General features: G+C 37.2%; 1 protein-coding gene across 1 annotated transcript in view; it reads right to left on the bottom strand.

Annotated features, from left to right (window-relative positions):
- LOC117338298 (large neutral amino acids transporter small subunit 1-like) overlaps positions 1-6,061 on the bottom strand; it is a 51,243-nt gene extending 45,182 nt beyond the window's left edge. Inside the window, exon 1 of the mRNA XM_033899585.1 lies at positions 5,763-6,061. Coding sequence (XP_033755476.1) covers positions 5,763-5,960 — 198 coding nt within the window. The 5' untranslated portion in view covers positions 5,961-6,061. The remainder of the gene's footprint in view (positions 1-5,762) is intronic.
- Between the last annotated feature and the right edge of the window lie 5,794 nt (positions 6,062-11,855).

The following is an 11,855-nucleotide window of genomic DNA, read 5'->3' on the forward strand; positions in this document are numbered from 1 at the left end:
CAAAGGGAAACGTGGCCAAGTATAATTTCGCGTATGCAAATAAAGTGTACCGGTGACGTCCGGGACCCGGTGATGTGACGTCATTAGATTATTGATGACGTCAATAACAATTGCAGCTTGGGTCAAAGTTCACCGTGTTAGCCAATCGAAATGCGTACAGAGTTTATACCACGTGTGGTATAAACAGATTGTTAATCAACAGATGTAATGATTAACTGATGGTCTGAGAGTTGAATAACACAGGGTATTGTGGTAGAAATGTGTATATATATAGGTCAAAGAAGTAATATAAACAGTATAATCCAGATAACACTGGATCCTATATATATATCTATATATATCAGGTGTACCTTATTATGTTACGGCAATAGGTATCTAGTTCATTTTTCACTTGCATATTACCTGCTGTTGTTGTTTTTTATATAAATACAAAATACCGTGGGTATTTTCCTACCAATACAATTAAGTTTATTGTTTACCTTAATTTACAGGTACAATGTTAACAGAAAAGGTGTGGTAGGGAAATAGTCAAAAGTCTCATCTGAACTTTAAAACTCTTTCCCTCTGGCTGGGATATTGCTAGATATGCCTGTATATATATACATCACACACACACACACTATTCTAAATTCAGCCAATAACATTTGAATACAAGCTTCTTTCCCAATTAAAACAGCAACTTTAGAATTCAGCCTTCCTGAACAAACTTCTCTTGTCTAAAATATAGAATGAAATGACTAATCATGTGAATGAATGCGATTACCCAGCTACTCAGGTGACGTACCCAGTAGCGACTTAAACAAGTTCATCAGATCTCGGATCAAATTACTGTCCTTATCAAGATCACATATTCTTTTAATAAATGTATGTGTGGTTGCATTATTTTATAATGGTCAGCAACTGAAACCCTTTTGTATTGTTTTATTGGTCAACAGCAGAAACCCTTTTGTATTGTTTTATACTGGTCAACAGTATAGAAACCCTATTGTATTATTTATACTGGTCAACAGTAGAAACCCTATTGTATTGTTTTATACTGGTCAACCGTAGAAACCCTATTGTATTATTTATACTGGTCAACAGTAGAAACTCTATTGTATTATTTTATACTGGTCAACCGTAGAAACCCTATTGTATTGTTTTAATGGTCAACAGCAGAAACACTATTGTATTGTTTTATACTGGTCAACCGTAGAAACCCTATTGTATTGTTTTAATGGTCAACAGTATAGAAACCCTATTGTATTATTTATACTGGTCAACAGTAGAAACCCTATTGTATTGTTTTATACTGGTCAACCGTAGAAACCCTATTGTATTATTTATACTGGTCAACAGTAGAAACTCTATTGTATTATTTTATACTGGTCAACAGAAGAAACCCTATTGTATTGTTTATACTCGTCAACAGTAGAAACCCTATTGTATAGTTTTATACTGGTCAACAGCAGAAACCATACTGTATATGTTTTATTCTGGTCAACAGTATAGAAACTCTATTGTATTATTTTATACTGGTCAACAGCAGAAACCCTATTGTATTATTTTATACTGGTCAACAGCAGAAACCCTATTGTATTGTTTTATACTGGTCAACCGTAGAAACCCTATTGTATTGTTTTAATGGTCAACAGCAGAAACACTATTGTACTGTTTTATACTGGTCAACAGTAGAAACCCTATTGTTGTACCGTATTACAATGTAATATACTGGTCAGCAGTACCAGGTAGTCACACTGTTGTAGTACTCTCATGTTTGACTTTTGCAGAATAACCTTAAATTTGCTATTTTTCATGTATTACTTTTCATATTGTTATCAGATTATTCTGACTTGATGGTTACCATTTGTACATCAACAACTACTTAAGATTATTATATATATTGTGAATGTCTTGTGATATGAACATAGAGGTTTTCAGCCTACAACCATTGTTCTTCCATTAAATTATGTTGCATATAAAACCAAGTCCTATGGCAAAATAAGCCTTAATATGAGTGTTTCAGACATTTATATGATATATCATAAGACTAATATCATCGTCAAGTTTACATACATACATGTACATTAGGCTGACACACTTTTAAGGTATAGGTCAGTCTTAAGCTCTAGACAGACAAAACAATGATTCGGATATTTTCAAGTTTACCTTGTCGCTTATTCAATATAGGTGAAAAGGTCATGGGCCCTATTCTTTTATAAACAATGCTGTGATGATGCAAGTTTTTACCTGGTAATCCCGAGCTATATTTACCTGAATACCTATATAGAACTACTGTGTATGGTTGTAATTTGGACACTGGTTAAAGAAGTTCAGACAAAGCCAGACCATGAACTAACTAGGCCCAACTTGTACAGGATATGATCCAAATATTGGCGAAGTACTGAACAATACCAAGTCTTCAGCTCCAGTAAATCTATTTGAAGTAGTCTGCGGCTAATTTGGTTTTTGTTAAATCTTTTTAAGCAGTTCATGACTAATTCCTATTTGATCGATCTGTACGATCTGTACGGATTGCTCATGTTCTCACCTATAAACACTCACCAATGATATCCCTTCCAGCAAGATTAATACACCAGTGACCACACATTTCCACAGTTTAGACAACAAAGAATGTTTTTATTAATTCTCACATACAAATGGTGCTAAGTACCTTGTAGAGGAAATGGTTGTTACCATGATCTGGTATTGTTGATACAATGTATCTCTCGGACAAACAATCAGATGACATGGTATTGTTGATACAATGTATCTCTCGGACAAACAATCAGATGACATGGTATTGTTGATACAATGTATCTCTCCGACAAACAATGAGATGACATGGTATTGTCAGAAGTGATGCTTTGTTATTTTTGTACCTCTGGCCTGAGCTCTATTGAAATAGTAAATATTGATATTATACTATCAGTTATGTTTAATAATCTATGCCAATAACAGTGCTATATTGTATTCAGGTGATTAGACTAATCACCATTTAGCAACAATCTTAATATCATTTCTGGTAAAACTGAAAAGATGAAATTTTATGAAATTCTGTAACACTCTCTTCCTAAATGCCTATTTTAAAGAATACACACAGTCAAAAAATGCAAGGGTTTTGAAGTAAAGGAGAAATGAAATTTTCACTAATCAAGTGATTAGTCAATCACCTTTTGAACAATTGCAACTGGGTCCTGAAGTCGATCACAACAGAGTAAACATGTACTGGGCATTGTTCACCAACTTTGCATTGTCTGTCACCAGCTTTTCCAACTAAACAGGGTTGATGATGAAATTGCTTTGTCTGTCACCAGCTTTTCCAACTAAACAGGGTTGATGATGAAATTGCTTTGTCTGTCACCAGCTTTTCCAACTAAACAGGGTTGATGATGAAATTGCTTTGTCTGTCACCAGCTTTTCCAACTAAACAGGGTTGATGATGAAATTGCACTGTCTCACCAGCTTTTCCAACTAAACAGGGTTGATGATGAAATTGCTTTGTCTGCCACCAGCTTTTCCAACTAAACAGGGTTGATGATGAAATTGCTTTGTCTGTCACCAGCTTTTCCAACTTAAGTAGAGTTGATGATGAAATTGCACTGTCTCACCAGCTTTTCCAACTAAACAGGGTTGATGATGAATTTGCTTTGTCTGTCACCAGCTTTTCCAACTAAACAGGGTTGATGATGAAATTGCACTGTCTCACCAGCTTTTCCAACTAAACAGGGTTGATGATGAATTGCTTTGTCTGTCACCAGCTTTTCCAACTAAAGTAGAGTTGATGATGAAATTGCAGTCTGTCACCAGCTTTTCCAACTACAGGTTGATGATGAATGTAATCACATCATGAAATCAATAAGTACATACTTCACCTAAAGTGCTGGTTGAAACACTTCATAGACCGCACTAGGTTAATTTGTAGACAGATATTGCATACCAGTATCCTGTTATTAAAAAGAATTTACCAAGAAAGGCTTTTTCAGAGAATTAAGAAAACTTTTGTCATAATGATTCAACAATCATTGTGGAATTCCAAATGTTATGACAAGAAATTAACAAAGGCCTGTTGCATCCTAGAACAATTGAGCTTAAGTGTCTTCAGCATGGTGACTTCCACAGTGCATCGTTTAACGTACTGCACACCATCCATGATTCAGCTTCCTGAGAAACGCCACGGATACAGAATGAACCGCATATATATACTTCCGATTTTCACCTGATCAAGGGTCCGATGCTTCCGACTCAGCTATTGCAGCCACTAACTTTAATTTAACATTTTATTAAGTTTACTTTCTAATATTTATTATAAATATAAATTTATATATAGTGATACATGTATATTCATTTATACAATTTTTAAAATTTGATCTTTTCAAATTACATACATAACACAGATTGAGAAATTACCACAAAGCAACTGCTTGTTAATCATTTTATGTAGTGAATAGATTATAATTGATAAATGAAATCAAAGTAGCTATGGAATCAAAGTAAAATTTTATTAAGATTATATTTCCATCAAATAACACCAATAAGGAGTCCCCAAGTGTGGAAGCATTCCCCATGTGGAGAAAAAGTAGTGTATGCTTATATTATAATTACATATAATTACTTGAAAAAGAGAATCTCACGTCAAATTAGGAAATTCTGAATTCTTGTGAAAAGTAAAAGTTTTGTCTGGATGATTCAACATTGTTTGTGGATTTCCAAATGTTAAGATGACTAGGTACCACAATAGATATCTATACTGTCTGGTTCAAGATCAGGACCGATAATTATTGTTTTTATGATTACCTGATTCCAATTAGTAACAGAGAAATATCAAAAATGAAATCTTTTCAATATCAAGGGTATGATAATTATAAGTCGGGCACAAGTCTGATAATGAGTACAAATTTCATAGATATCGATCGAACAGTCTTTATGTCGAAGCCCAGAAAAAACATGACAAACAGATGGAGCCCAATTTCATATCCCTCGCAAATGCATTTCATGGATTTTTAAAACAAGAATTGATGATAACCCAATCACAACTGTAATAAAATTTCACGTGACATTTTCTCTATACAATGTACTTTGTTTTGAAAAGGGCTTTTAATGTGTTTTATATGGTGTCTATTTTAAATCAACAAATTTAATAACTTTTTTAGTACTTCCAAACAGTCTATATAAAAAGTAACAGATACACTGGAATACTTCCGCTCTGCTGTGCCACTGTTACGCACACGCACTTACATCGCTTTTAATGTTTCCAGATGAGCTATATATAGCCCTTTCTCGTAGGTACCCTATAGCTACTGTACATGTTTTCCATGCAACCTTTCTAACGAGTAACGTATAAAAAACACTGACTCTTGACTTGATCTAGTTCTTTTCTTATCATGTGTGTGTATTCTATAAATGGAAAATAAGTTGTTTTTGCATTCGCTGCCTCAACAAAATCGATGATACCAGACCATTATCGATTACAATCCAAATCAAAATGCACGCATCTGACCTCTACTGAACAGTCTAATGTCAACAATCACATATGGTATCGAAAACGACAGTGTTTCAGTAACTGAAATCGACACCAAGATACGGAAATAGGTCATTAAAGCCAGCCAGCCAACAGCTAGCTGATAGTCCTGAGTGAACACGTGCTCGCCTCGTCTAAATCCGATAGTAAACACAACGGTCATGTTTTATATGTATACATGAATACGCAAAAACTTTAATGTACAATATTTTAACACGACGGACAATTTATACTAAAGAAACATCACATGCCATAGACTTACCGATCCAGCCCCTTCCAGTACACCTTTCGGGGTTAGAAAAATACCGCTTCCAACAATCGATCCAACGATGATTGCGACGCCATTGAACAGTGTGATTCGACGTTTTAGTTCTACTTTTTCTCCGTCTTTCTGTGTCAGGCTAGAATCTTCTCCATTTTCTTTACTTCTCGATTTAACATCATACTTGTCCTTCGTCATCTTTTCGTCTATTACAACGAAAACCCTACTTTACGCACGTGGTTCGAATGAATCTGTGGACCGCTCCAGTGCTGCTTGTAAATATTGTGTTGATACGGCAAGTCACGTGACTCTGGTTGGTTCATTCATTCATAATGCAATGATTTTATTGGCTAGGTCTAGTGTTTGTAACCACGCCCCTTACTACGACTCTCTGTTGCATCATCTCTCACGTTTGTCATTTACACACAGACAACCAGCTATTTCAGACTACACACATTGTATTAAAACGTTAGGTTTGTAAAGATACTCAATTTCGCTCTCTCTTGTAATTAATATGTTAACGGTAAACTGTGACTCGACTATATAGCGACATCTTATAAACATCATAGTCGAACAACTTGATGCTATACGATGGTATACGCATGTGTACCCTGCAGTGAACACGCTTGCCTTATTGCATCATCTACAATTTTTTTACGTGTATTGCCGGGAAACGAATAATATCAATACATTCAGGCGTGAAGAAGAATCATGCTTGATTCGGTAGCGTGGGGCTATGTACTGCTTGGAAACCGAAGCCCCTTCAAATTAGCAAAAACAAAAATATAGGTCTTTGGGAGATCAGGGACGCCGATATGTCCCTGGGTAGCTATCAGGGTTTTGACGCAATTATTTCAAACGTTTTCTTGTTTCGTTTGTTTTTTGTTTTTGTTTGTTTGTTTTGTTGTTTGTTTTTTTAATTTTGTTTGTTTGTTTTTGTTTGTTCAAAATCAACAAAATATAACATGCAGCATTAATATTGATTTGATTTAACTAAGTGGATTTTAGTCGGAGTCATATACAGACTTTTTCTATGTGTACTATTTGTACAAAAATTATAAATAAAAACAATGAGTTGACAAAACTTTCAATAATGTGCTGTTGTTTTTTTTGTTTTTTTTTGTTTTTAAAGTTTATCACGGTGTGCACTGTCTACGAAACAGTTTGATTAATTGTAAATACAGCCACTGATAATTATACGGATATATATTTATATCTACGTCCGTGGTAATGTGCGTTAGCTGATAATTGTATACCGTTGTGTTTTGCTTGGGTAAGTCAGAGACTTGTGATCTGGTAAGTATACTTATTTATGCTATAAATGTAACACATATGTAAAGAAAGCTATAAATAATCCGCATTTCATTATGTGTGCCCTGAATCTTTCATTGTTGAGATGTTACAATAGCGATGTTGAAATATGAAAATACTCTGGTTACAAATGACAGCTCTAAAAAAAGTCTAGCATTTGTAATTCTGTTATTCATAGTCACGCAATGTGACTACACATGGGATCCGGAGTGAGGCGACAAGGCGAAAACCCCACTTACTGAATGTGATGGCGAGTCAGAGTCGGGTTCACAATAATATGGACAGATAAAAATCCAAATAAGAATATAATTAATTACACATTTTTTGTCGTTTTACCGAGAACTACCAATTGACCGATTATTACGTCAGAACAATTAATTACACAAGTTTCGTCATTTTACCGTGAAATACCAATTGACCGATTATTACGTCAGAATTTAATAGGAATAAAAATACCTAGTCCTAGAAACTACAGCTTCACCGCCCCCGCGTTACCACGGGCATTCCTTTGAAGGATCGTCTGTGTAGAGTGTGTTGTGACTTGTTGATTACGTACCTTCAGGAATTATCAGGATTGCGGTCTTGAATGTACCCAGTATTCATAATATTCTCATTTTATCTTTCACCTTCATTCTTTCTGCTCTCTTACACCTCTACTTTCCTTTTCTTTTCTGCTTTTTATTCTTTAGATTATGTGCTGATAATTATGTATACTTGTATTATGTGTATTATTGCATTCGATCCTGTTGTATACATTTTTATTCTATTTTTTTTCTAACCTAATTACTTTACTAGTTCGAGTTTCCTAACGCCAGACCTTACACTCCGCTACATGCAATACTCTCAGCTATTGATACTTGACGTAGAGGCAATCTCCGAGGACAACGTTGATCCTTTATTAAACCATAAGCTATCTTATTTATTATATAATAGGATATCTAATATGTTCTAAGGTATCGTATATCCTTATAAGATATCTTATATATCTATAAGATATAATATAAAGAAAAGTATATAACATATCTCATTTATTATCTAAAGATATCTTAACTAATTTGGTTGATTACTGAATCAAAATTACTCCATGTTCACCAGATTGCATAGCAGAGTGTAGTAACGGAACGAAGGTACAGATCAAGATATGATTTCTATTAGACTGGACGTTAGAGATCTTTACGGACAGACGTCCAGTGTTGGGCCTGTCTATCAAATTGTCTAAAGTTTGTTGTAAGGGTCAGGCGAACCTCGGAATATACCGAACCATAATATGTTGTCTAGGTAAAAAGACAGCCATCCATCACAGATACAAGTTCAAGTTATTATTTTTTTTACCAATTACCAACAATTACCAATAACAATTTATTTATTTCGTGTAGGTAAAATGTTACCGACGCGGGTTTTCCCCTGGGTACTCCCCCACCTAGTGTTGCTTTTAACAATCCCTATCAATTAAGAAACAGAAATTATTTTACGGTTCCAACTTATAGACTGAACATTTCTCGACCTTCCTTTTCAACATCAGCTTTCTTGGGACAGTTTAAACTTGGAAACAAGATCTTCTCCTTTTCTTTCTATTTTCAAATACGCTATTTCATATCCAGTAAATCGCCAAAATGACCATCTTTCTACAGATTGATTTAATTGATTTAAACTTACTGCTCAAAAGAAATGAATATCTGCCGGTAGTTGTAAACACAAACATTTTTAGAAGTGTGCAAAATTATATAAAATCTAGCCAAAGGTTTCGGTAATATGATGTGATATACATCTTTTTATTTAATTATTTGCATTAAAATGGCATTCATTGTGATCACATTATGCTATTTCTCAATTTATATATTATGTATTGTGGAGAAGGCCTTAGTAATGTTGTAAGTTGTGATTAATCCTTTATCCTTTTGAAGCAAATAAAATAAGTTTAAATAAAAAAAAACTAAAAATTTCACTACAGAACCAGGCTCGAGTAAGGCGATTATAATGTGATATACATTCTATAGTTTGTAACGGTGGCGAGAGTAATAATGTCTCCGTATACCAATTTTAACGCGGTTCCCTGGTCTTTCATTTTCTTGTTAAATGTAAAATATATTCATATTTATATGTTTTCTTAACAGTGTCCATGAAACTCGATTTATTAAGTTTGCCATCTTGACGTAATAGTGCTTAATTGACGGCTAGATTGATCTCCCATTATGAGATGTAACACGGTCTCAGTATTGTAACACCTTAAGGCCGGAGGATTGAGATCCCTTGTATTGTAACGATACCTCAGTATTGTGACCACTAAGGGATGGAGGATTGAGTTCCCTTGTATTGTAACACGGCCTCAGTACTGTGACCACTAAGGGATGGAGGATTGAGATCCCTTGTATTGTAACACGGCCTCAGTATTGTGACCACTAAGGGATGGAGGATTGAGCTCCCTTGTATTGTAACACGGCCTCAGTATTGTGACCACTAAGGGATGGAGGATTGAGCTCCCTTGTATTGTAACACGCTGCCTCAGTATTGTGACCACTAAGGGATGGAGGATTGAGCATCCCTTGTATTGTAACGCTGCCTCAGTATTGTGACCACTAAGGGATGGAGGATTGAGATCCCTTGTATTGTAACACGGCCTCAGTATTGTGACCACTAATGGATGGAGGATTGAGATCCCTTGTATTGTAACACGGCCTCAGTATTGTGACCACTAAGGGATGGAGGATTGAGCTCCCTTGGATTGTCACTCTGCCTCAGTATTGTGACCACTAAGGGATGGAGGATTGAGCTCCCTTGGATTGTCACGATGCCTCAGTATTGTGACCACTAAGGGATGGAGGATTGAGCTCCCTTGGATTGTCACGCTGCCTCAGTATTATGACCACTAAGGGATGGAGGATTCAGCACCCTTGTATTGTAACGATGCCTCAGTATTGTGACCACTAAGGGATGGAGGATTGAGCTCCCTTGGATTGTCACGATGCCTCAGTATTGTGACCACTAAGGGATGGAGGATTGAGCACCCTTGTATTGTCACTCTGCCTCAGTATTGTGACCACTAAGGGATGGAGGATTGAGCACCCTTGTATTGTAACGCTGCCTCAGTATTGTGACCTCTAAGGGATGGAGGATTGAGCTCCCTTGGATTGTCACTCTGCCTCAGTATTGTGACCACTAAGGGATGGAGGATTGAGCTCCCTTGGATTGTCACTCTGCCTCAGTATTGTGACCTCTAAGGGATGGAGGATTGAGCTCCCTTGGATTGTAACACGGCCTCAGTATTGTGACCACTAAGGGATGGAGGATTGAGCACCCTTGTATTGTAACACGGTCTCAGTATTGTGACCAATAAGGGATGGAGGATTGAGATCCCTTGTATTGTAACACGGCCTCAGTATTGTGACCACTAAGGGACGGAGGATTGAGATCCCTTGTATTGTAACACGGCCTCAGTACTGTGACCACTAAGGGATGGAGGATTGAGATCCCTTGTATTGTAACACGGCCTCAGTATTATGACCACTAAGAGATGGAGGATTGAGCTCCCTTGGATTGTAACGCTGCCTCAGTATTGTGACCTCTAAGGGATGGAGGATTGAGCTCCCTTGGATTGTCACTCTGCCTCAGTATTGTGACCACTAAGGGATGGAGGATTGAGATCCCTTGTATTGTAACGCTGCCTCAGTATTGTGACCACTAAGGGATGGAGGATTGAGCTCCCTTGTATTGTAACACTGCCTCAGTATTGTGACCACTAAGGGATGGAGGATTGAGATCCCTTGTATTGTAACACGGTCTCAGTATTGTGACCACTAAGGGATGGAGGATTGAGCACCATTGCATTGTAACACTGCCTCAGTATTGTGACCACTAAGGGATGGAGGATTGAGATCCCTTGGATTGTAACACGGTCTCAGTATTATGACCACTAAGGGATGGAGGATTGAGATCCCTTGTATTGTAACACGGTCTCAGTATTGTGACCACTAAGGGATGGAGGATTGAGATCCCTTGTATTGTAACACGGTCTCAGTATTATGACCACTAAGGGATGGAGGATTGAGATCCCTTGTATTGTAACACGGTCTCAGTATTATGACCACTAAGGGATGGAGGATTGAGCTCCCTTGGATTGTCACTCTGCCTCAGTATTGTGACCACTAAGGGATGGAGGATTGAGCACCCTTGTATTGTAACACGGCCTCAGTACTGTGACCACTAAGGGATGGAGGATTGAGATCCCTTGTATTGTAACACGGCCTCAGTATTATGACCACTAAGAGATGGAGGATTGAGCTCCCTTGGATTGTAACGCTGCCTCAGTATTGTGACCTCTAAGGGATGGAGGATTGAGCTCCCTTGGATTGTCACTCTGCCTCAGTATTGTGACCACTAAGGGATGGAGGATTGAGCTCCCTTGGATTGTCACGCTGCCTCAGTATTATGACCACTAAGGGATGGAGGATTGAGCACCCTTGTATTGTAACGATGCCTCAGTATTGTGACCACTAAGGGATGGTGGATTGAGCTCCCTTGGATTGTAACACGGCCTCAGTATTGTGACCACTAAGGGATGGAGGATTGAGCACCCTTGTATTGTAATGCTGCCTCAGTATTGTGACCTCTAAGGGATGGAGGATTGAGCTCCCTTGGATTGTCACTCTGCCTCAGTATTGTGACCACTAAGGGATGGAGGATTGAGCTCCCTTGGATTGTCAATCTGCCTCAGTATTGTGACCTCTAAGGGATGGAGGATTGAGCTCCCTTGTATTGTAACACGGCCTCAGTACTGTGACCACT

The sequence above is a fragment of the Pecten maximus genome, chromosome 11, assembly GCF_902652985.1.
Source record: "Pecten maximus chromosome 11, xPecMax1.1, whole genome shotgun sequence".
NCBI classification, from domain to species: Eukaryota; Metazoa; Mollusca; class Bivalvia; order Pectinida; family Pectinidae; genus Pecten; species Pecten maximus.